Raw genomic sequence first — 27,691 nt, forward strand, 5'->3', positions numbered from 1 at the left:
CACTGAAGAATTGGTGCTTTTGAACTCAGGTGTTAGAGAAGACTCTTGAGAGTCCCTTGGACTGCTAGGAGATCAAACCAGTTAATCCTAAAGGAAATCAGTCCTAAATATTCATTGGAAGGAATGATGCCGAAACTGAAACTCCAATACTTTGGCCACCTGATGCCAAGAACTGACTCAGTGGAAAAGACCCTGATGCTGGGTAAGATTGAAGGCAGGAGGAGAAGGGGACGACAGAGGATAAGATGGTTGGATGGCATCACCAACTTGCCGGAAATGAGTTTGAGCAAGCTCTGGGTTTGTGATGGACAGGGAAGCCTGGCGTGCTGCAGTCCATGGGGTTGCAAAGAGTTGGACATGACTGAGTGACTGAACTGAACTGATATTTCCCATGAGATCCACATTTATAGATCCAACTGCTACTTACCATCCCAAAAGAACATCTCAAGTTTATTAAGTCAAAATCAGAAGAACTAGTTTTTCACCTTACAAATATTCAGTACACTTTGCATTTCAAATGACACCACTCCAGATGCTCAAAGAAACTAACAAAACACTAGATGTCATCTTTGATTCCTCCCTTTTTCCTTCACTTCCCACTTCCAACCCATCAGCCTGGGAGTTCTGACTCCAAAATACTGCTCAGCTTCTATCTTCCACTAGTGCTACCACCTTAGTCAAGTCAGGGTCATGTCTTGCTGGTCTTCGTGCTCCCCTTTTTATCCTCCTGTAATTAATTCATCCTCCACATAGCAGTTATAGGCCTTTCAAAAACAAAAGAGTCTTTTAAAGTGTTTTAGTGATTAGGCCAACCCAGCTTAAAACTCTCTCAAGGTTTCTCAGTCCACTAGGAACCAAAGGATAAGCTCATTGCTATGATACATTAAATCCCTCATGATCTTAGAACATCCCTTGTACCACTCTTCTTTTCACATACTTTGTTTCAGCCACTTTGGACTTTCTCCTCCCTGAACACTCCATCTCAGGGCTTCTATGCACCTACTCTCTGCCTGCTATTACCCTGATGATATCAATATCCTCACACTCTATTCTTTCCTCATTCCATTCATGTCCTATCCCACAGACTCTCCCTTGGTTTGTTCCTCTTCTTTCTCCTGGATCTGTGCAAATACCACCTCCTCAAAGAAATCTTCCTTGATCATTCAGTCTAAAGAAGTTCACCTCCAATGTCCAATCATCCTGCATCTTATCACTCCATTTTATGAGTGTATGAATTTATCTCATCTATTTACTTGATTATTTGCTCATTATCCATCTCTTGTTAGAATGTAAGCTCCATCAAAGCAGTGTCTGTCTTGTTTACTACTTGTGTCCCAAGTACCCAGAACAGTCGTGGTACACAATAGAAATCAGCTCTGGCTTGACCGTGAATGAGTTTGCTATAATTTGCTTATTTGAAATTATCTGTTTTTTTTTTGTTTTTACTGAGATATATTTATACTAGAAAGGGGGAACTATAACCATGGATGGATGGGACTTAAAGATTTTCAACTTTTCTGAATTGGGTCAAAAGTGAAAAAAAATCGTGCTTTAGAATATTTGTACTACATGTATCCTCACCCAAGATTAATTTTGGTACTGTCATATAGTCAACGGGGCAATAATTCTCCCACATTAACTAGAAATTGCCCTAAAATGACTTAGATGGTTACACAATCCAGTTTGTCTTTAGAATAAAAATATCAGAGACAGATGACATGAGTAATTATGATACATTTTTATCAGCTAGATAATGTAATATGAAGAATAATGATAGCCAGATGAATTATTTTACTTATTAGTAAAGTCCTATTGTAATAGCCCAGTATAATTAAAAATAAACAGTTTGCAAAGTCATACAAAGTACTCATAAGCCACACCGAATATCACCCCCAAGGCACATGTTCTGACCTCTCCATCAGGAATCATTTTCTAGTACATTAAGAAAAAAGTTTCTCAAATGTAATATCTTCTTAATTGTAAGACATTATCTTGTCCTTTCAAGTTGATTTGTTCCTGTTTGAATGTTTAACTAGATTAACACATTATTCTAAGGGAGAAAACCCACTTTTATGTCTAGGAAGAAACCTAATAAAACTGTAATTTTATAGAAAAATATTACTCTAAATTGTAATGCTATAAAATTGTTGATGATAGGTATATCTTATCATCATATAATCTTAACATCATATAGCCTTATGTGCATGCTCAGTCCCTCAATCGTGTCCGACTCTGTGACCCTGGCAGACTGTAGCCTGCCAGGTTCTTCTGTCTATGTGATTTTCCAGGCAAGAATACTGTAATGGGTTGCCATTTTGTCCTCCAGGGGTCACACAGTCTTAAATAGATGAGGGAATTCTATATATTAATAAATTCAATGCTTGTTAGTATTACTGATAACTATATATAATTTTTTAACTTCATTTTTTGGAGTGAAATTCCCTCTGATACATTATCTTCCAGAAAGAAAGTATGTATAGAGGTTAGGAGAGTGGATGGTGAGGGCATGCTATTAGGTTTGTAATCTGGGATTTGACACTTTTTAGCTGTGTGAATTTTGAGCAAGTCACTAATCTTTACTGTGTCCAGTCTCTATATTTGTAAAATGTGAATAATAATAAAAAAATAATAAAATAAAAAATAAAAATAAAAAAATAAAAAATAAAAAAATAAAAATAAAAAAATCTCTTCATAGAACTGTTGTGAAGATTAAGGCATTAACACATGAAAAGTGCTTAGAAAACAACTCCAGTCCACACTAAGAAATTTCAGGTATGATTCAGTATTTTTGTTTCATTTCATAAATTCATTTATCCCATAAAAAGGAGAAAATATTTGTTCATGGGCCAAATACTAAGCTGAATCACTACTTATCAAATAATTTAAGGCATGTTAAGGCATATATTCCCTCTTCAATATATTCTTTCGTTTTGGGCTATTTCCCAGCTCTTTAATGGAAATGCTGTAAGTGCAATGTGGAAATGAAAACTGAGAACCAAAAGAGTTATCTTCCTGTTTGTTAGCATCATTGGTAAATGTATTAGAGGGGAAGAAAGGCAACTACTTGATAAGAAAAAGAAGGTGCTCTGGGAATAAGATAGCAAGACATAACAGTATAAGGAGACATACTTCATGAGGTCTTTAGAATTGATAGAGTGGAAATTTGAGTTTGCAGTGCCTAACATCCAGAGAAAACAGAAAATCTGACCAGTTAAAGTTTTAGCAGCAGCCACAGAGGAAAGAAAAAATTCCAATAATTCAAGAGAACAATTATAGCTGCTTTGAGCAGTTAGATACTACTCTGAATGCTCATTTTATAGGTATGGAAACTGAGGCAAAGAGAAGCTAAGCAATTTCTCAAAGCCCAAATGGGATTCAGAATTGGGCACACCAGAATCCATGCCTTTAACCACTTCACTATACTCCTTCTGATGCACAAAGCACACTTAAGAAAACAAACAAATACTGCTTGATTTTCACATGGTTAGAACATGTGGGGACACGCTTCTGTGCTTCTACTTCTACTCTGGCTCCTGCCTTGAGCCATATGGCTCTGTTTTTGGTAAAACCTAAAGGACTGAACCACCTCTAGTTCCCATATCAGGTTCACTTGGAAATCACTTTCTCTGCAGGTTCCATGCCCATTCTTCTCCTTCCCCCGCCTCCACAGTCACCCAAAGCTGCATACCCTTCTGCAGATTTACTGAATCTATGCCTTTATTTTACCTTCACAATCACCTCCTTAAACCATCTCTCACATAGATCAGTGTGATAACGTACTATCTGAGCGCTGAGAACAAACACAAAAGGTATTGCACTGATAAGTAATTTGCTTTAATTACTGATAAGTAATTTGGTCATTTGCTTTAAAAATCCATAGAAAGTCATTTAAAAGAGATTAAAAAAAATACTTGTATTCCAAAGAAGTAATATTCTAACATTTCCCAACTCAGAAAACTTTAATTATGTGGAAAACATTAACCTGATACAATATTACAATCAGGATTAAATTTAAAATAATAGTGTAATCCACATTTGTATCCTAAGTGACAAATTCTATAATAGCTTATAAATCCGTTTCTGAAATAATTATTTTACTATAAGTAAACAATAAATATTTACAAATGTAAAACAGTGCCTAGTACTTGTTATTTAAAAATAAAGAAGAAGAATGGCAAAACTTATTTCTATAAGGCTGTTTCCTTTACTGTTACTGTTAGAGAGATTCATCACTATGGTTGTAAGAAACATTTTTAGTAATCTCAGTTTGACCTTTGAACCACTTTACTCATTATAAAATTGCAACTAAAATTGGTATCAATTTTTACTCCAGGGCTCTATTTAAATAGTACCATCCCTACTATAATTTACAAAACAATAGATAAGCAACTTTTCACTTTTGTTATAGGGAGTCAGGTCAAGATGATCAATCTAGCAATCAATCAACCAGTGAGTCAACCAATTATTAAAAATACTTCTGTCTGAGGTACATGCAAACTTAAAAGCCTAGTTATTTTCTCATGATTCAGTCCCACTTCTATTGACTTTGGTTATCATTCAGGAAAAGCCAGGATATGTATACCCTTTGAGTAGCCTTCCCCACTTAAGCAGTAAAATAACATTCAGAACTGACATTTACATAGGCGTGGGCTACCGGTTGGCAGTCCACATGGCTCTTCTGTTGGCTATTCTTTCTGCTAGGTTATCTCTTCTACAAAATTTAAGCCTCTGATCAATGGTTACATCCTCAGCGGCCATCCCCTGGCCACCTCCAACAAAATGCGACCCCTCATGTGCTGACCCCGATTAATTTTCTTCATGCATTCAGTACTCCCTGACATTTATTTGTTTGATATTCATCAGCATGTCAGCCCGACCAAGGCAAAGATTTTCTTTCATGAACCCTGTCTTCCCAGTGCCTTAAGAGCTGCTTCACATAGAAGAGGAGCTCAGAGAACAGTTGTTGAATGAATGAAATTTAGGAAGCAGTTGTCCGTTAAACTCTAAGAAGAGAATTTTTTGGAAATGCAACGGTATCATTATTATTACTGTTGTTACTACTGGCTCTTTTGCAGCACTTCTTTTCAGCAGGATAAGGATATGGAGGTGATTTATAGCCTCTGTCCACCAGCTCTGCCCCCTCTGGGAAGAGCCAGAGGGGGCAGCACATTCGATCACTCATGCTGAGAATTGCTTGGGTAACAACATTACATGGTTTGGCCGATGTTGCTTTTCTGTTCCTCTACCTAATATCTTTCCCTGCTAGCAAAACAAGCTACAAGTATAAACTAGCTATGATTGGTTGAATAAAGGTAGAGCAACTACTTTGATATTTCTTATAAGGGCCCCCTGAACTAAAAGAGGCAACACCATAACCATGTTTTTAGATAAAATGTATTCCTGGTTAACTCATAGTTCATTCTTTTCACCCAGTTCTAGGATTAAGGGTCACAGTGGGAAGACATTTAAGAGATCATGAAGATGAACATTCTTGCTTTACAAACGAGTTGTCAGGGGTTCACTAAGGCTCCACCAATTACCTAAGTTTCTGTGGCAAATTCAGTTGGCATAGAAGTGGCTACATGTCCTAACTCCCAATCCAGTGCTCTTTTCCCTTCCCCATTTACATCAACAGCAAAAGTTGTCATATGTAGAGGTAATTTTAGAATATGCACCCAAAAGTAAAAAGGAAAAAAGTATTTCAGGTAGTTAACAAAAATGTTGGATTTTCTTATGCTTGTGGTATTGCCAGTTTCTAAACATTTGTAATGTGTTGTGATTTCTTTTCTCATTTTAAATAAACATTCACATTTTTACCTAATTTTGAATGTTCAATTTTGTATTCTTTTCCTTAATGACACTCTAGCCTTCACCCAACTGTGTAAGCTTAAAATGTGGACCCGCAAAACCTGATCCCACCCCTGTACAGAGCATGCCCTGCAGTGTGTTCCTGAATTTCACAAATGTCTTAACTCACACGGGGTACCAAACTCCAGATTACATGGTTCACCTTCCATTTCGTTTAACATGGCACATTTACATGACAAATGTATTGTAATGCAAGACAATAATAAAGTAAGAATATATGATTCTTGAAATTATTTCTCTTCTCTTTTTTTCAAGCAGATCTGGCTCAATTAAAATATTCTTAAAAGGAAATGATCATATTACAACTGGATGAGGATGGATGAAATGACTTGACGTAATTGTTTGCTTATATACTTCCCTGGTAGCTCTGATGGTAAAGCATCTGCCTACACTGCAAGAGACCTGGGTTCAACCCCTGGGTCAGGAAGATCTCCTGGAGAAGAAAATGGCAACCCACTCCAGTATTCTTGCCTGGAAAATCCCATGGACGGAGGAGCCTGGTAGGCTACATTCCAAGGGGTCGCAAAGAGAGCAACTGAGGACTTCACTTCATTTCAATTGTTTGCTTACATAACAAATAAGCCATTCAGTTTTGGACAGTGTTGCAGATGAACCTGAATGAGCCTCAGGAGCTCAACAACACCTGGTGAGAACCTGCAACTTCCAGGATTTAGGGACTGCTTCTGTGCAGTGCTGGCCGAGAGGATCTTAAATGGCTGTTAGAGTTTACAATGCCAAGAATACACAAACACATGAGCAAGTAGCAATTATGTGCTAATCAGTGAAGCCCATATTAAGCGCACTGAAAACCTGTTCATTGTTCAGTAGACCATTAACCATAATATATATCCACAAAGGAGACTGCAAATACCTTCCAGAGCCAGGAAGTTTCCCAAAATTCACACATAAACCTTTTCCTTTCTTCCCATTTCTTTTGGGTGGTTGCCATAAAAGTAAAAACCTTAAAGAATAGCTTGATTTAGTATAAAATCAAAGCCACTTAAAAAATAGAAATATTAGTCATTTATTCTATTAAGAATTCAAGAGTTATTGCTCACTTTCTCAAAATAACATTTAACATATTCACAATCACTTAAGGTAAGATAAACTTTAGGATCCAAATTACTGACTGATTTAACTTACAGATTTCAGAAAGGTAACAAGGTAAATACACCACAGAGTATGTAAGATCACCAGCAAGTCTGAGGCACTATCCTATAATGAAACATATTAATATTTCTGCACTTAAATATATGAAGATTCATATAAAGTAGTATAAGATTATAAATAGCCTTAAATTACTTCAAGTCTTGCTGCCAAATGAATTCAGATCATGTGAGGCTTTGCCATCAGATAAATTAAAAAAGAAAAAGTTCTGTGGTTTTTCTGAGTGTTTTTATACTATGGAATTACAGATTAGGGATTGTGAGCCAATATCTCCTGTAGTCCTCTCTATATCTTTTTACTTTTATAGCAGAAGAATAAATCAATTGGTTTTAGTCTCCCAAGACCTGGGTAGCTTTATTTTTATTTGGTTATGCCCTTCTCCACAAAGCCCAGACTTTTCAAAGTAAATCAGAACAGAAACAATAGAAGGAGCTACTCCCTCTTGGGGGTTTGGTAGTGGTTGCCGGGAGCAGACTCTTTTCCTCAAAGCGCTGCCTGAAAAACAAGCTGCCTTTTTAAATGTGGCACAGGGCCACAGAAGGAGAGAAGTGATCTTGCAGAATTTATGGATTGGGGAGGAAGCACTGCCAGAAATCATGCCTCTAGATAGTGGAGCGGGGCCCATAAATACTGAGGCTTGAGGAGTGTCTGGACAGAACCCTGCTGAGAATTCTTGCAGCCCAAGTGCTGCTGCTGCTATTACTCAAAATTCAGACCTCAGAGACAAGCAGAGTCCTAGAGCTGCGTGTAAACAACAGCATTTGATACAGAAAGATCATAAAGTGATGAAATGGATGTAATCGGACTTCTTAAACTCCCTGCTAGGACTGGAGCCAATCTTAGCAGAATCAACACATCCTTTCATCTTTTCAAGGTAGATAAATGGAGGAGAGGGGTATTAACTAGAGCTTGTAGTGAATGGAAAGAGAAAAAGAAATGAATGGGGAACTTTTAGAGAAGTTTTTAAAAGCCAGACACTGTAACTTCCAGGGCATATTACGTTCCTGTAGGCTAAGGCATTCAAGAAAGGGACTTGCCTCATTCTATAATGTGAAAAATGTGACGAGCAAGATGAAGACATTGGTATAATAAGCAGTTCTGGCAATTATCACTTTTTTTTCTTTGTCGAGAGAAACTTGTTTTTTTTTTTTTTTTGGCTGCATAGCATGTGGGATCTTAGTTCCCCAACCAAGGATCTCTCTGAGGAGAGATTGAACCTGTGCCCTGTGCATTGGAAGCATGGGGTCTTAACCACTGGGACAATCAGGGAAGTCTTCCCATAAGAGCGATTTGTAAGGACAGTACTATTCACTAGGGAGTAAACACTCATTGTATCCAAAAGAACGGAGAAATACAGTAAAAGTTTATTTGCTACCTGGCAATTCTTCAGAGTAATTCTGCTGCAAGCAAGCCAATGGGCCATTATTATACAGATGATCAATATTTCGATATTTTCACAAACTTCTGCTCAAATATTTCATTAGAGGCAGCTGTGAATGTTTATTTTCCAGGAACAACAATGATGTAGAACAATAATTACATTATACTTAGGTTTTTATTTCCTTCATTACTGAGTCTCCCAGAAAAATCCTAAGGGCATTAGCTCTCCCAGCCCATGGCATCAAAACAATCTGCTTTAAGTAGACCAAATCTTTGTAATATGGCCAGTCTTGGAAGTACTTCCTGATGAACAGGACCTAAATTGTGACTCTTGGTTTTAAGCAGATAATGCTGTAATTTCCAGGATAGCCAGTTTCATATATTTTTTAGATTTCATGTTTGTTTTATTCCTCTCCGTGTAGAAAAACTAAACTTTATAAGATTATACATACCTGTTCATACTGTCTTATAAGAGGACAAACTTGATTACAGTTTTTACAACATTTATAAATGAATGAAGCAGATTTATATAATAATGTGGCACACCTATATAAATCTGCTTCATTCGTTTATAAATGTTGTAAAAACTGTAATCAAGTTGGTCCTCTAGCAGTGAGTTAGCTTCTCACCTGATAGCCTTTGAAACAAGTTGTTTTTGTTACTTATTACCTTCATGGACCGCAGGTATCCACAGAGTACGTGGATGCTGTTCTTGGCTGATCACCAGTCTCCCCAGCTCCTCTGAGGCATTCTCGCACTGTTGCCCCTATGTCGAACCCTGCCTACACTGCCTGCCAGGCAGTGCTGCTTCAGGCTCTCACAAAATACAGGCTCAGCTTGCCTGGCTTGTGCCTGCACAGAGACAGCAGCTCATGCTTTGTTGAAGCTCACAGACTATAGCTAAAGGCAGGGAAGGGAAAAATGGTTACTGTATCGGATAATGCTTTGTGGCAGCCCAGGCGGGAAGCATCCTGGGGCTTCTCAGTTCCAAATGACAGGGATGGGAATTGTGACTGAAAGGATATTACTTTAATTAGAATAGTTCCATTCTGTATGAGAGGAAATCCTTGAATTACTATTGGATCTGTCAAGAGCAAGTGAATTCAATTTTGGTAAAATATGATGACCAAAGTTGACCAAAATCATTATTTTATTAGCAGAAATTGTCAAGTCAGAGAAATCAACATGTCCAAAATCTTCAGCTGCCCCAAAAGATCAATTAAGCATTATCTGAATATGAAAATCTAGAATTTATGTCTATACCTTGGTTTTGCCCACCAAGAAATAACTTTTGGTGGAATTCACCATTTTTTCCAGTTAAAAAAAAAACATATTTCAAGGACAGTGTTGTAAAAAGAACCATTATATGAAAGTAAATTTTCCATTTTAAGCAACTACTAAAACCTGAAAGGATTAAGAGAGGGAGGTCAAAGTACAGTAAAAACTCAAATATTCTACATTCATGCTATACATATGCTAAAAATGTTTTGTTTAAAAAAAACTTTATTATTAAATGCAGAAAAAGAATCAGGTTTTAAAAGCAACTTTTCTTCCCCTTCTGTTTTATATTAATTTTTAAAATGAGGCTACTAGCAACAGGTTTTGTTTTGACTGACTTTATTAGGAAACAGACTATTTGACCTACAAGCCTTTCTTTTTGAATAAATGTGACAGTATGTGATTTATTGTACTTAATATTTTGCTCCTTAGTCACTTCCTTGGCTGAAATTCCCAAATCTCATTAGGTGACTTCTTTCAGTTTATGGCAGATGGACAATGACCACAGGATATAAAATGAACAGCTGTCCTCCTCCCCTTTGTACCTTTCTCTCTTTCAGCCCTATCCCCATTCCCTCACTTCCAAAATATTTGTATTTTTTCCTTTTGCCTGCCACTCCTATAAGGGACCAATTCTCTCCTAATTTATGAAACACCATGTCATTTCCAACCACTTTTGGGTGCTCACCCTTTTACAAATTCCCTCCCAAGACCAACATAGAGGTTTCATCAGATGCTATGTTGGGAAAGACATAAGGAAGGGAAATGCAAAATGTGTCAGGCTTTGCCAGGTTCCCTGCCAAGCAACCCTCTCTTCCTTGGGGTGGAGGCCTTAAACCAAGCCCTAGTGCTCAAGTCTGGCTCATTTTCTAGTAGGACTATATCCACCTTTGAGAGCAGGTGTTACATAACGTCCCTCTCCACCCCCAACAATCTGGGGACTCAGCATTACTACCCTTTTGTTGTTTGGGCTTTGACCTTGGCCACAAGGTCTTACAATGCCCTCTACCTCATCTCCCAGAAGGGGACCATCGCTTTAACCTTCCCTGTGATGCTGATACTCCAGGGTGGTACTAGTTGTGAGTAAAATTATACCCTAAAAACAAGAGGACACTTGTACACTCCTTACTCTTCAAGGATCATTTAAGCTAAAAAGGATGAAAGTGGATGTGCACAAATGGCCACAGTATAAATCAATGCTGAGTGAAATAAGCATCACAAAATAAAATAGAGGAAGTGGGGATTCAGAGATATCAGGGTGTGGTAATGAGATTTTTTCAAGGAGGAAAGACTATTTAGTCTATATTAATGATCAATTTCTTCTCATCCTATTGTTCAATGTTTTATCCCTTCTAAAGAGCAGGCTTCAATAAATATTAGTAAAAAATATTTATGAATGAAATATTAATATTTATCTTTTAAGCCTCATCAAGATGAGTGACAATAAAATATTTCAAAAGGGAAACAGCATAGTATCTTTCAAACTACTTTAATTCAGGTAGAGAAAACTCTTGTTATTAGTTTTAATAATGCAGACATAATTAATTTCAATAACCTTTGCCAGAACATTATATTTAGTAGCATCTTACAATATTTCAGAATATTCCCTTTTATTACTTAAGATAGGGCTTAGGAACTTGGGGTGAGGTAGATTTGAAAAATATATAAAGTTCATATAAACTGGTCTTTTTTGTTTTGTTTTTAATTAATTTTTTTAATTGAAGGATAATTGCTCTACAGAATTTTGTTGTTTTCTGTCAAACCTCAACATGAATCATCCACAGAAGAAGCAATCAGCCGGAGAAGGCAATGGCACCCCACTCCAGTACTCTTGCCTGGAAAATCCCATGGACGGAGGACTCTGGTAGGCTGCAGTCTGTGGAGTCGCTAAGAGTAGGACACGACTGAGCGACATCACTTTCATTTTTCACTTTCGTGCATTGGAGAAGGAAATGGCAACCCACTCCAGTGTTCTTGCCTGGAGAATCCCAGGGACGGGGGAGCCTGGTGGGCTGCCGTCTATGGGGTCACACAGAGTCGGACACGACTGAAGCGACTTAGCAGCAGCAGCAGCATGCATATATCTCCTTCCTTTGAACCTCTCTCTCATCTCCCTCCCCATGCCACATCTCTAGGTTGATACAGAGCCCTATTTCAGTTTCCTGAGCCATATAGCAAATTCCTGTTGGCTATCTATTTTATATATGGTAATGGAAGTTTTCATGTTACTCTTTCCATACCTCTCACCCTCTCCTCTTCTCTCCCCATGTCCATAAATCTATTCTTTATGTCTGTTTCTCCATTGCTGCTCTGTAAATTCTTCAGTACCATTTTTCTAGATTCCGTATATATGTGTTAGAATATGATATTTATCTTTCTCTTTCTGACTTACTTCACTCTGTATAATAGGTTCTAGGTTCATCCACCTCATTAGAACTGACTCAAATTTATTCCTTTTTATGGCTGAGTAATATTCCATTGTGTATATATACACAACTTCTTTATTCATTCATCTGTCAATGGACATCTAGGTTGCTTCCATGTTCTAGCTGTTGTAAATAGTGCTGCAATGAAAAATGGAATACATGTGTCTTTCAGTTTTGGTTTCCTCAGGGTATATGCCTGGGAGTGGGATTGCTGGGTGATATGGTGGTTTTATTCCTAGTCTTTTAAGGAATCTCCATGCCATCTTTCATGGTGGCTGTATCAATTCACATTCTCTCCAACAGGGCAAGAGCGTTCCCTTTTCTCCACACTCTCTCCAGCATTTATTGTTTGTAGACTTTTTGATGATGGCCATTCTGACTGGTGTGAGGTGATATCTCACTGTAGTTTTGATCTGCCATTTCTCTAATAATGAGTGATGCTGAGCATCTTTTCATGTGTTTGTTAGCCGTCTGTATGCCTTCTTCAGAGAAATGTCTGTTAAGGTCTTTTCCCCACTTTTTGATTGGGTTGTTTGTTTTTCTGATATTGAGTTGTATGAGCTGCTTGTATATTTTGGAAATTAACTCTTTGTCAGTTGTTTCATTTGCTATTATTTTCTCCCATTCTGAGGGCTGTTTTTTTTCACCTTGCTTATACCTGACATGCCTCTTGAGAAACCTGTATGCAGGTTAGGAAGCAACAGTTAGAACTGGGCATGGAACAACAGACTGGTTCCAAATAAAGAAAGGAGTACGTCAAGGCTATATATTGTCACCCTGCTTATGTAACTTATATGCAGAGTACATCATGAGAAATGCTGGGCTGGAAGAAGCCCAAGCTGGAATCAAGATTGCCGGGAGAAATATCAATAACCTCAGATATACAGATGACACCGCCCTTATGGCAGAAAGTGAAGAAGAACTAAAGAGCCTCTTGATGAAAGTGAAGTAGGAGAGTGAAAAAGTGGGCTTAAAGCTCAACATTCAGAAAACGAAGATCATGGCGTCTCGTCCCATCACTTCATGGGAAATAGATGGGGAAACAGTGGCTGACTTTATTTTTGGGGGCTCCAAAATCACTGCAGATGGTGACTGCAGCCATGAAATTAAGAGATGCTTACTCCTTGGAAGGAAAGTTATGACCAACCTAGACAGCATATGAAAAGCAGAGACATTACTTTGCCAACAAAGGTCTATCAGTTAAGACTATGGTTTTTCCAGTGGTCATGTATGGATGTGAGACTTGGACTGTGAAGAAAGCTGAGTGCTGAAGAATTGATGCTTTTGAACTGTGGTGTTGGAGACAACTCTTGAGAGTCCCTTGGACTTCAAGGAGATCCAAGCAGTTTGTCCTAAAGGAGATCAGTCCTGGGTGTTCATTGGAAGGACTGAGGCTAAAGCTGACACTCCGATACTTTGGCCACCTCATGCAGAGTTGACTCATTGGAAAAGACTCTGATCCTGGGAGGGATTGGGGGCAGGAGGAGAAGGGGATGACAGAGGATGAGATGGCTGGATGGTATCACCAACTCGATGGATAAGAGTTTGAGTGAACTCCGGGAGTTGGTAATGGACAGGTAGGCCTGGCATGCTGCGATTCATGGGGTCGCAAAGAGTAGGACACGACTGAGTGACTGTACTGAAAGGCATTTTCATACCTTAATCTGTAAATATAAAACATTCATGACATAGTGCCTTTACTTTGTTTAAGGTGATTAAAAACAAATGAAAAAGCAGTAAACACACACACACACATACACACACACACAAACATCTGTGTGTGTGTGTGCATGCTAAGTTACTTCAATCATGTCCTACTCTTTGCGACCCTATGGACTGTAGTCTGCCAGGCTCCTCTACCCATGGGATTCTTTAGGCAAGAATACTGGAATTGGTTGCCATGCCCTCCTCCAGGGGATCTTCCCGATTCTGGGATCAAACCTGCAACTCTTGCATTGTAGGTGGATTCTTTAGCACTGAGCCACTAGTGAAGCCCAAACACATACTTATAAAACCCCAAATCTTTAGGATATTCATAAGTAAAACCAAAGAAAAAAGGTATCAACTCTATTAATTATGAACAAATAAAAGATTCTAGCTAGTTCATTAATAACAAACTGATTAAACACATGGATATGTATTTTTTGTCTACTGGCTTCACTAAAAGCACAGTTTATTGGTGATTCTCTGTTTTCTTCTGGATTATTTTTTCCATTGATTGAGGTCCTCAGATCACTTCCCCCAAATCTCTTGACATGAAATGTCTGTATCATATCAATTTAGCACTTGGTTACATAATATTACAGATGTCTCTGTAATAGTTTCTTGTCACTCAGGCAAGAAATATTTATGAGCATCTTCTAATTTTGAGTCCCTAGGGCTGAGGGCTAGGGCTGAGAATAACATGATGGACAAGACAGATACACCTCCTAAGCCAAAAAGTTCTTCATGATGTATGTTTTTAAAATGCTTTACCTTCAATCCCCACTTAGCCAACAGATTCTGTTAATCTGGAAAAAAGATCTGGGCTAAACTGAAGAAGTATATTCTTTGGCAAGCTCGTGTTGAGTAAATCAATGTAGATTTATATTAAGGAAGGGACAAATCCATTCTTAACACAACTGATCTTTCTTAAGAAAGATCACACATATTAAGAATTAATTTCATTATATTTCTTTATTGCTTAAGAGAGAAAGAGGTAACTTTTCTGACCTCTACTGCCTATTTAAAACTCCCAGCTGATGAACATGAACTCTTTAGATGGACACAACTATATGCTACATTGCTCATAGCCTTCCTTAGCCAGTCTTTCTGCTCCAGGAAAGAAGTCAGATTCCCATTTTATGCCTTGCTTATGTCACTCTATCTCCTCAACTGGAAAAACTTCATCCTTTCCAATGACTCATGTTGTTGACTTTCAGGAACTCTCCTAAGAAGCCTTCCTGAATCGCTTTACTCTTCAGGACCTAACACCACAGGGACCTGACACGTCCATTTATGTTTACAACAATCTAGCAGTTCTCTAGAGGTTGTATGCTCCATATGCATCTAAAGCCTTCCACCACATCACTAAGCACTACTATAAAATGTTGTTTTCTCACTTTTTTGTCTTTCCATAGTCAACTTTAACCCAGAAAAGCCCAAGGAGACAGCAAAATACTCAGTGAGATTCTGTTAAATGAATAACGAGTCCAAAGCACTACTAGCACTTCCCCTGGACCCAGGATCCTGCTTAGGAAAACAGAGTTTGGAGGAACCTGTAAAATAATGGTTTGCAAGGGCACCATCTCAAATTTTTCTTCCTGTCTCAGAGGAAATCTAAAGGAAATAGGTAAGTGCCCCTAAGGCTACAACCATAAATTCCACCAGTTGAATCTAATGAATCAAGTGAGGATTGTAGCAGATCGATGCCTAGCACAGAAATGGATATGAGATCTTTCACTGAAATGGAAAAATGAAAAGTTGTTCTAAGAGTATTTTAGGACATCTTTCAAGACAATTTAGCTATTGATAACCTGGTAAATTTCAACTTTAGGACTGTGTTTTCAGGATGTTTTAACTTAAAAATTCATTTGGTGAAGATAGTCTGTAATCTATGTGTGTGTGTGTGTGTGTGTGTGTATGTGTGTGTATGTATTTAGAAAGATACACTGGCATAGCATTGGTGCTAATAATTGACATGGCAAGAGTTTATTAAGACACTTCTTAGTAATTAAAGACAAGATACTTGGAACTCTCTTGGATAATGCTTATGATGTAATTAAAAATGTTTACAAGAGCAATATAAAAATATCAAGGCAATAATTTATTCAGTTGTGGTTGTATAGGCATAATTTATTATTGAGGCCATAAATAAAGACAGAATCCCCTAGAAAGTGGTCTATATTATATCTGAATCATCACGATATACAATGAAAATTTAACATCCCAGAGGACTTCTTAAGAAGTGACTCTAAAGTTTCACAAGACACAAATAAATATAAACGTTGAACTGTGTACATACTGTGTTTTTTATAACACACTTAATAAAAATTTTGAACAGAATATAAATGCAATGCTACTAGGCTGAGGTTGCTACTTTGGTATTTGGTCACTGTGGGGCTTGTAAAACTCAGGATGAATATATACAATTATGACGTGTCTGTAATTTCTGTGTGTGCCCCAGTCTAGTCCTCACACCATAAATACAAACAGAACAATAGTACTCCAAGCACTCATCATGAGATACACAAAATCATTTCAGAAAAGTTCTGCTTATTATACCTATTTACCACACAACACCATACATCATATAGTTAATGGTTTGCCACTACACTGCTTCTCAGCCACCTTAATACTTCTTAGTTCTCAAGAATTTTTATCCTCAAAATGTAGTAAGCAAATTCCCTGATGAAGTCACTAAGCAGTAAATTATAATTAATTTAACTAAATATTTTGTCTCATTCCCATACAATTACATGTTAAAATTTCACTTTTCTAATTTAAAATTAGAAGTGTATTTTTTTAGTTACAAACTTGACATCTATCTATCCACCTTTTTGTAACTCCTTGATTCTGTTACTCTTCCAGTCTTCTAGCCTAGGATTCAAATCCATGCTTTTTATAATACAAGCAACACTCTGGCCTGCTGGGCTATAACCCTCTGACTTGTGGAGAAATCAATGATTCTTGCCAAATTACATTTTTTGGGTCTAGTCTCAAGCCTCTGGGTATGGTGCTTCTTCTGGGCTTTGGGTCTCCGGCACCAAACTCTTTATTCTCTGATAAACATTCCTTTCTCAGCTACTGAAAGGTGAGGAAATGAATCTATGCTGGCTCAAAAGTATACTCCTTACTATTTACAAAAAAAGATCTTTTTTCCCTTGAAGGAGGGATAATTTAATCAGTGCTAGATCTCTGCTACCTTGAATACAGTTTAAATATAGTAGAATTGTAAGCATATATTTTAAAAGAGGATTCTCTTGTGTTCTTTAAATGCTTAAAGATAATATCTGAAATTAATATATTAATTATTATTAATAAATGCTCAGACTATTGATAAATAAAAAAATCTAGCTTATATTTTGTAATAGTAGTATAATGAATTTAAACATATTTGTTCTGGTTAGGAATCTCTAAGTTACACTAGCCTGTCATGCTACAGTTGAAAAAAATCCTGCTTCTGTAACACTACAACTTCAAAAAAAATAGCTCTTTTTTCTGATTATAGAAGTTTTATATGCTCATTATAGAAAATTTATTATACACTTGCTAATAGATCAAAAAAACCTTCCTACCAAAAACATTATTTTTTTGTTAATGCTTTCCTTATGGCCACATAAGGACTGCTGAATAGTTAGCAAATTGTTGGAGGTAATGCTATCAATGTGAGAAGAGAAGAGTCCAAATTGTACACAAGCAGGTTCACAGTATACCTAACAGAAACTTAAAGGGTGCAACCTGAGGGAAAAATGACAACTACATGACTTAAAGAAAATTGCTCTTAGGAAATCAACTACCGTGGGCTGCAAGAGCGCTGTTCTGCAATTAGGACTAGAAGCACAGTGAGAGAAACAGCTCTTCCGCTAGTGGTGGATCCCCAAAGATATGACAGTGAAGATGGTCCAAAGTGGAGGGTGCCATCTCAGAGGCATGGCTGTCAGCAGTCCTCATGTCATGGGGAGAGGCCAGGAGGTGTCCATGTTATAAAACCAAGACCAAAAATTAGCCCCCATCTAGAAGGCAATATCTTTCTTTACTTAGAATATTCCCTTTGGAAACACACATGTTATTTATTAATATACAACAATTAGTAAGGTCATTCTGTATAATATAATATTCCAATACACTCAAAATCCACATGTAACTACCTTTAAAATGTTTTGGATTACCTGGATTGTTTTTACATGCCACTTGCTGCCAGAGAGAAATGAGAACAGCATTTAAAATTTTTTTAAATTTCACTTTAAAAATGTTTTAAATTATTTACTGCAGTGTTAAGACTTACTTTTCTCTAAATCTAAAAGCATTTGGCACCATAATCCTTCTGGAACACAATGATTAAAACAAACATTTCCAAGTTAAATTGCTTAATTGCTAACAACACTTACCAATGGAAAACTGGAGGACAGAAGCTGTTGTTGTATTAAGGCCTGTGGTAATCTAGAAAAAGGAATATACCAAAATCAGACAAGATAGAAAGCAGGAGAAAGAGGCAAAAGATGCAGGAGGAGGGAGAGTGAAAATTAAGAGGATGGAAAGGAGCCATAAACAAAGGTTATATTTATCCAGTGATTAGCTTGTTTCTGTCAATATGTTTTGTGTTTCTCTGGGAGATCCTCACTTAGGCACTCCCAGTACATTTTTCAGGGTCTTGTTTAAAACTCTTTTTAGTGTAATTTACCAGGCATTTAACACAGCCCCCTCTACTCACTGCACCCTTCTCTCATTCCTCATCAGTAGGCCTGGGGCCCATAAAAATGTCATTAAAAACTGACCAAACAAAAACTGGGGCCAAAATTAAAACATATGAGAAGAGTAGGAATATTTTGAAAAGTAAATAAAATTACAACAGGTAAAAGATACAGAAGTTTTTTGGAGGATGATAAAAATGTTCTAAAACTGATTGTGGTAATGGCTGTATAATTTTGTGATTAAGGTGAAAACCTTGAATTGTATACTTTAAATGAATGAATTGTAGAGTATGAGGATTATTTTTCAATAAAACTGTTACCCCTCCCCCAAATAATCAAATTATAGGGGTAGAAATACTCTTCCAACACATTGCTATTATTTTCCTTTAGTTTCATGAAAAAGCATGCCTAAATAACTTTCCCCTTTCTGGAAAAGGAATGGTACCTTATTTAATTTTAAATAAATTAAAATTTTTAAAAAAATTAATTTTTTTCCATTCATTCATTCTATGGAGCAGTTACTTTGACCCATACCAGCTCAAGTAAGGTGAGAAATAAGGTTCTCATTTTCTTTCTTTTTTCTTTTGGTTCTTATTTTCAGTGACTCTTGTTGGGTTTCTGATCCCATGAGCTAAGGTAAGGGATGCATCCTATGACTGAACCCAATAAAATAGGAAGTGGATAACTATGTTTTAAACATGGCAGAAGGAGTAGTCTTCTTAATGTCATAATAATACTCTTGGACTTTGTAGCCCTCATACGATGGAGTCCACCATGGCAGAAGGGTTAAGAGATAGCCAGTTCATGAATCACTGTGGGAACTGATGGACAAACAGTGAATAAGCTTCTTGAAGTGCCAAAATTCAGCTGAAATGTGAATATCAAAAGATCGAATTGTGCTTTCCATTTCTACAACACAATTTGGAAAGCGGTGTTGGAGTGTATGTTTTAATTATGTGGCTTTAACATTCATGAAGAAACAGAAAAGATAACAAAGGGGAGGGCAAGAGAGACCTTTTTATAAGTTGTCTAGATATCAGTATGGCTATCAGCTCCTAATTTGTTTTTACCATTGCAAGAATCACTGGTGTCAGGGTATCAGATGAAATTATCTATTTAAATCTTTCACTGTCACAGATTATTTAAGAAAAAACTGGCCCACCATGTCCAGAACTCTGTTTCCTATTTCCTTCCTCTCATCAGAGTCATTAGAGAAAAATGCACTAATAGAAATTTCTTTAGATAACAAAAATACTAGCTCCTTTTTTTCTTTAAAAGAGGTTAGCAGACATTTGGTCCTGTCCAATATGTCCAAAAGACATTTGGTCCTCTACAAAAAGTCCATAATATTTGGTCGTGTCCTAAACCATTTAACATAAACCAAACAAGCTCATGGACATTTTGGATAGACTAAATCTCAAAGACCTTTTGGTATCTACCAAATGTTTCAGAGAACAAATGTCTCATGGATGCCTTGGACAGAACCAAATGCCCTACAAGGTTAAAAGAAATCTGTTTTTTCCCTCCCCCATAACTTTTAGAGTATCTATTTACCCTCAGGGGTTTCCACTTGGAAAATTTGATCTTAAAGTCCAGAGAGGCACATGGAAATTTTTAAAATTTTTCACAAAAATTGAATGAATGCTCTTTTCCTCCTCTGATTTTATGTAACTGAGTAATTCCCAGATGAGTTATGAAATACTCTTGAATGTAAGTTCTTTGAAACAATGGTATGGCATTATATAAGCTAAAAGCACCATGGTTATTGCTATTGCTAGTGCATTAAATATATGAGAGTCTTTGATATTTATCCTGAGGGTGTAATAAATGGTGCTTGTGTCACCTGGATGATCAAGTTTCACAGTTGTGACCTCTGCTAGCAAACAGTAAATCACTCGGAATAGTGCCAAATTTCAAATTACATGTGCTAACTGAGGGTGACCTTAGACTTTGATTAGTCATTGATTTCATTATTTGTTTTCTTCACCAGGGAAGCTAAGGACTATTGGAATGATTGACTCTCATTCCTTTACCTTGACCTAATTTAGTTTATTAGTAAAATTGTCAGCTACAAGAAAAGATAGGAAAGATGAAGAGGGGAAAAAAAAACCAATAAAGCACTGCCTATAAAATCTGTTCACCTATATTTACATTTGGGTATTATAAATTATTTATTATTCTTGAGTTCAAATACATAATTTCAGTCTGCAAAGTTATTACATCAGCCATTCTGAAAACTAAAGAACCTCTTAAAGAGATTTTGATGATTTTGCAGCCATGAAATTAAAAGACACTTACTCCTTGGAAGGAAAGTTAAGACCAACCTGGATAGCATATTGAAAAGCAGAGACATTACTTTGCCAACAAAGGTCCATCTAGTCAAGGCTATAGTTTTTCCAGTGGTCACGTATGGATGTGAGAGTTGGATTGTGAAGAAAGCTGAGCGCCAAAGAATTGATGCTTTTGAACTATGGTGTTGGAGAAGACTCTTGAGAGTCCCTTGGACTGCAAGGAGATCCAACCAGTCCATTCTAAAGGGATCAGTCCTGGGTGTTCTTTGGAAGGAATGATACTAAAGCTGAAACTCCAGTACTTTGGCCACCTCATGCAGAGTTGACTCATTGGAAAAGACTCTGATGCTGGGAGGGACTGGGGGCAGGAGGAGAAGGGGACGACAGAGGATGAGATGGCTGGATGGCATCACTGACTCGATGGACCTGAGTCTGAATGAACTCTGGGAGTGGGTGATAGACAGGGAGGCCTGGTGTGCTGCGATTCATGGGGTCGCAAAGAGTCGGACACCACTGAATGACTGAACTGAACTGAACTGATGAATATCAGAGAGAGGACTTTTTCACTACCAAATCTCACTGTTCTTAAATTATGAAATAAACTCCAAATTATAGAAAATTAGTATGTTCACCAAATGAATCTGAAGAATTCACTGCAGGCTGAATCTGTTCATTCTACACTTCTTCCCTATAAATTTGTACTGAATTTAATCCTGTTTTAGCCCAAACTCCTCATTGTAACTAAAACACATTTCCAAATATGAGAGAAAAATTGAGTAAATAATTTATTTTTTAAAAAATGGAGAGTAACATAACTAATTTTATTTTAAGCTCTGAGAGAGCACATTTTCTCTTAGAGGAATGGGTAAATAAATTCCTCATTACTTTCAATTCAGACTAGCAAAATGAATCAAGTTAGTGCCCTCCCTGAAACATGGAGACTTCACTGAGGTAATGAAACACGTGAGGCTTGCGCAGTAGAGCAGCAGTGGGAACACAAATGCACAGTATGCCCATGTGGTAGCAGATACCTCCTCTCTCAGGCTTTGTCTTTTATTGAAATGAAATAGCCATTTGACTAAATTCGCAAAATGGAAATGCTCTTTTAGGCATTTAAAAAAATTAGGCCTACCAAAGTTCTTTGCCTTGATCTATGGTTCCTTGTTTCACAGTTTCAGTAAGAACTGGATTTATGAAAAATTTTAAAGTATACATATGTACTTTTAAAAGTGATATTTGGGGGCTGATAACTTTCATCAGTTCTCACGCACAACAGTTTTTACTGGATTCAGTTTTGAAGTGAAAATATTTGAATTTTAGTGGATAATAGCCTGTTAACTGACAACTGAATTCGTCACTTTTCTTTTGATTGATCTTTTTTCTGTAAACACAATTTAGATACAATATATATTTTTGCTCCTGGGATACTAATACAGTATAAAAATAACTGGAAACTGGAAGTTCCTAGTGTATAAAATGTAGATGTCATTCTTTGTTAACGAATCTTCATTTTGTTCCCTTTAAGTCTACAACACAACTCATATTAGGGAAATACTTATGATGTAAACATAAATCTGTATATGTTTTTTCATTTCTTGGGTGAAGATAATTATTTTGAATATTTTCCTTCTTGGTTGAAAAGCTAATCTTATATTAATTATATAACACAATTCAAAACTAGCCCACTGAGTATATAAACTCTAATAGTCAATATACTGGAATATAGTGAAATTATCAGACTTAAATATATATAGCATCAAATAAACTAGATACTTCAGTTTCTATGCTACAGAAATATGAATTCTGGCATTATATTCTTAGATATGTTTATTTCTCATTAATTAGAAGCAAAAAAGAATTGGCCAAGCATTTCCTGAAATATTACTGAGTGGGGAGAACATTCTACAATGGTCATTTATTCTAAGCCCAATTAACTATGACAAAAATTTAATTTTGTTTTAAGGTTTATAGATAATTAATTCAGTCATAGTATATTATTTAAGATGTACTAGCAAATCTATTTTTTTCAAGAAGACTTTCACTACAGAGTCACATTTGTTTTGCAGGAATATTATAACACCTTGTAAGATTTGAATTATGAGTACCTATTATTTTAATTTGCATCCAATTAATTTTGTTTGTGTTCTAATTTCAACTAAAAACTCTTCAATTTATCAACGTTCTGAAGCTCATATGTTTAATAAATTAAATTTATCTATTGCCATGAAAGGGGTATTCAAGCAGCATAAAATAAGAACCATGTTATAAAAATTAATTGACTTTCACAATTTGACAACTAAATCTTCCTTTAATTACCTAGCTAGGTTTTTTTCCTCCTTTTTAAGGTGGAAGGCAGTCTTTGGCCACTTTTACAATTAATTAATTTGAAACATAATGTATGATGGAGGGGTGAAAAATACAACTTGTTACTAAAAGCTGCATGATAAGGAAGATATGGGAGAAAAAAGGAGAGGCATTGAAACTCAAGTTGAAAGGCAAAGCATAAGAGATGCTGCAGAAAGAACATTAGGTACAAAGAAACTGAGCTTGAAGTGTAAGACAACAATTAGCTTTTTCAAGAAAAAGAATACATCCTTTTTCAAGAAAGTGTAATGAATGTGGTCTTGGTGCCAGAAAGAAGTACCACGTGACAACAAAAGGCTCATTAGTTATATTTGATGGCTAATGATTTAATTGCTTTCAATTTTAGAATGCTCATGTTGCATTTTACACATGATCCAAAGACTTATTTTTGGCAAACAAAGTCTAATCATCTAAATTAAAATAACCTACTATCAAACAATTTGGCAAAAACCAAACTTTTTTAAGAACTGGTTTCTTTAGTCTGTTCTTTCATTTTAAATATTTCATTAAAGTTTCTAGGTGATTAGGAAACAAAGTGTAAAAATAATGTGATAAAATTGTTCATCTAACATTTTTCAATTGCAAGGAGATAAGAAGTATAAAAGTAAAGCTTTATATAAGGACTTATAAAGTAACAAATTATGTAGATATTATATATACAATACCTGTCTCTTGTATATATCATATGTCATGCATGTCATACCCATAGTTTTAAAAAGCCATATAATCATATGACGTGCCATGTTTAATGAGATCCATTGATGCTGCCAATTTTTTTTACTAAATTCTTTATTTTTTTACATTTGAAAATAAACTAAAATCACTCCTCCTAATTTGAGATATTTGCAATAGGACTCATAAGTAATACTGCACATTTTCATCTGAATTGGAATTGAGTAGGAAAACCTTTGTTGCAAAAAAACTCAGTAAAGACAATGTATTTGGAATAATGTACATAAATAGCACATACTTACCAATTCTCTTGGACCATATGGCTCACAGAAGGTGACAGCATTGCCATGCATAATTGCACCACACTGTTCTCCAGTCTCACAGTTGTTACATTCCATCCTATGGGAACACAGAACACAACCTCAATCTGCGAACTAAGTAGCACAGAGTGGTTTATCACTCAAAAGATGTAATAGATATTGTTATTCAGTTGAAATCAACATTTCCAGGTAGGTAATGGTATTTTGTATTGTGACAAGTTAAGGAAGCATGAAAACAGAAAGGCTTGAAGTTTAATCCTAGTTCTTTCAGTTACTGGCACTGGAGGTTACTTTAACTTCCCAAAGTTTCAGTTTTCTCATCTGTAACATGAAGATAATAATACTGAACTAAATATCACATAGTTATCATGAGGATTAAATGAGAGAATGTATATAAAACACAGAGTCCAGAACTAATCTTATAGTAGGCACTTAATAGTGGCAGTTAGTAGTATTATCAATTATTACATAACAAACTATGTTCAATACAAGTATTTTGCTAATATTAAAGATAAGCAAAGTTATATACACTTATATAATGAACTAAAACCATATATCTCTGAAAGCCAAAGGTGTTTTACAAATTTAAACCTTTTTCTTCTGAATTATGATTAACATCAATGTTTAAAATAACTGTCCTAAAATAGACGTGCAAGTCTACAAAATATATCATGCAAAAAATAATGGAATCAGATTGTATTTAATCCACATAATAATATTAAATAAATACAAATTCTAATCCAACAAATTTTGGATACTGAGTTAATGTTAAACTTGCAAATAATTTACTTAGTTGCTTCCCTTATTATTATGAAGTGGCTAATAAAATCTTAGAACAGAATATCAAAATTAAATATATTCATGTCTTCAGTGTAAATTGACAATACAAATATTGTGGATTTGACTTTGCATATTTACAGTAACATTTATAATGCTCTGGGATTATGATATTTCAACCTACATTCATTACATGTAGAAAGACTGAACTATGTTTTCTTAGTCTGAACCTCAAAGTGCATGAGAGCTGTATTTCATGCAGAAAGGATATTTTCAAAGACTTTCACATTCTAGGTGCCAAACATCGTGGACAGGACACTAAGTATGCCCTTCGTTTTTGAAGATTGTTGTATCAGACCCTTTCAGTTGTTTGCTAATCTCAGAGAAAAGAAGGAGCAGGAAGTCCTATTCAAATAGGAAAAAGGCAAAGGTATGAAAAGATATCACAAAGCTCATAAAGCCAAGAGGCAGAAGCACAATAAGTAAAAACTTGGCAAATAAATAGACATATTTCCTATATGTGTATTACATGGAAAAAAATTCTAATCTTTTGAGCTATATTCCCACACAAAGAAGATCAACAATGTCAAGAAGCTTTGATTTTTTTAAGAATAAACAGAGAACAACTTCTGACATGGAATTTTGGAGAAACAGTAGTATCTCATATCTTAGTAGATTGAAATCTTTGCTTGATTACTGTAAAGAAAGATTCTAATAAAATGTCCTTTATGTTAGAAAAGACAGTAGTAGCTTCATGGTGCAACGAATATGTCTCTTGTTCACCATTTTATGCTTGGCATGATGTGAAAAGTGAAAGTCGCTCAGTCGTGTCCACTTTCTTTGGGACCCCATGGACTGTATAGTCCATGGAATTCTCCAGGCCAGAATACTGAAGTGGGTAGTCTTTCCCTTCTCCAGGGGATCTTCCCAACCCAAGGATTGAACCCATGTCCTCCACATTGCAGGCAGATTCTTTAGCAGTTGAGTCACAAGGAAAACACATGAATCCTGGAGTGGGTAGCCCATTCCATCTCCAGCAGATGTTCCTAACCCAGGAATTGAACCCGGGTCTCCTACATTGCAGGCGGATTCTTTAGCAACTTAGCTATCAGGGAAGCCCTAAGGCTTGAGGTCTAAAGCACTTCAAATAGAGCCTGGCACACTTCAAACAGAGCAAGCATGATGCAAATGTTAGCATAAGTTTTAACTATTTTTGATATGGATTTCCAACATTTTCATCCAAAACAAGTATGTTAGGTTTTTTTTCCCCCACAGAGAATCTGTTACATGAACTTTTTACTACTGTTTTTCTATTCTTAAAACTATACATTAATTTTCCCCAAGGAGTGTGATTTTGAAGTACAGAGAAGTAACATCAAAATCATAGTGGGCTTCTTAGTGATAGATGAGGATTATTTGTCCTCCAAGGCATTGTGAAATGACTCAGAAGAAAAATAAGCTTTGTCAGAGAGAAATTACAAGATTGTTCAACCCTCACATGGACTATCTGACATTTTCCTCCAGTAATTCTAAACTAAAATCATCACTGTTGGTGTGAAGTCTGAGGCCTGATATTTGAATTCTCAAAGCAATCATTCTATCTATAAATATTGATCAGCAGTTCCCAAATCAACTGTATATCAGGAAAATAATATCTGTATAAACACATGTATTTCAAATCCCCATCATCCACAGTTTATGTTAAATAGGATTCAGGTGTAGCCTAGATATCTATATATTATTTAAAGATGATTCTAGCATAGGTGCCTATAGCCTGGCACTAGGGAACCAGTGAGTAGTAGATGTTTGATGTGTTTGGAGAACCACTTCTATTTTGTGGAATAACAGGAGTTAAAAAACCAATAAACACACAAAAAAGGTAATCAGTTACAGCATTCTCCCCACTTGGTTCAACAACCCCTCTGGACCTTTTTCTTCCGTGATGTGCTTTATAGATCCAGAAACTTAAAATTAACAAAGGCATTGGTACCCGGTTGAATCTTAAAGATCTTGAAATACCAGCTATTACTCACTGAACTGTTGCTACCTGGAGGCACAATGGCTTCACCAAGGACTAATGAAACAAATCTGTTAGTTTCCCATCAAGGTCTTTTAAATGCCCTTTGCTTGAATTTCTCACAGTATGACTGGGTTTGTCAACATAATTTTTTGTAATTTATTTTGAAAACACATCCCTCTGGGTAGTCAAATCCAATCCACTCTTAGCTGCCAATGGTGTATTTACTCATTTATCATTCATTAATTCATTATTATAATTAACAAACTTGTGCTAGCAACCTATAGGCACTGTGATGAGCTTTAGTGGTACAAACACCAAAAAAGGGCTATTTATTTCTAACATCTTAACCTGTAGTTTCCGAACTGAATTTGTTCAAGAAAATGATGGGTTCTGTAAAGTAAGGTAACATAGTCTTCAGAGATTAATGGAAAGAGGAAGTTTTAAATAATTTCAGTTAAACAGATTTTTGTTTTTCAATTTAAAAAGGAATGTGACCTCCCAAGCTAAGGATTAGAAATGAATTGCTTCTCTGCTTAAAAGTAATAGTGAATATTTCTCTAATCTAAGAACCTACTCCCCCTGCCTTCTTTTTCTCAATATGAAAAACAGAACATAAGAATCTGACAAATACCAAGTACATCATATTAACTGCCCACCTCAAAATATACTCTCATGAACAGTATGATTAAAAGACATTTTAAGGGAAATGCTTGCTATCCCCAAAGACCATGCAAAG

The 27,691-nt window shown here is 36.1% G+C and overlaps 1 protein-coding gene across 1 annotated transcript in view; it reads right to left on the bottom strand.

Moving 5' to 3' along the window:
• LOC104990283 (reelin) overlaps positions 1-27,691 on the bottom strand; it is a 531,703-nt gene that overhangs the window by 221,825 nt on the left and 282,187 nt on the right. The window contains exons 7-8 of the mRNA XM_010842284.1: positions 24,141-24,237; positions 18,209-18,260 (exon numbers count right to left, since the gene is read on the bottom strand). Coding sequence (XP_010840586.1) covers positions 18,209-18,260; positions 24,141-24,237 — 149 coding nt within the window. The remainder of the gene's footprint in view (positions 1-18,208; positions 18,261-24,140; positions 24,238-27,691) is intronic.

This window comes from Bison bison, unplaced genomic scaffold (genome assembly GCF_000754665.1).
Source record: "Bison bison bison isolate TAMUID 2011002044 unplaced genomic scaffold, Bison_UMD1.0 scf7180017864175, whole genome shotgun sequence".
NCBI classification, from domain to species: Eukaryota; Metazoa; Chordata; class Mammalia; order Artiodactyla; family Bovidae; genus Bison; species Bison bison.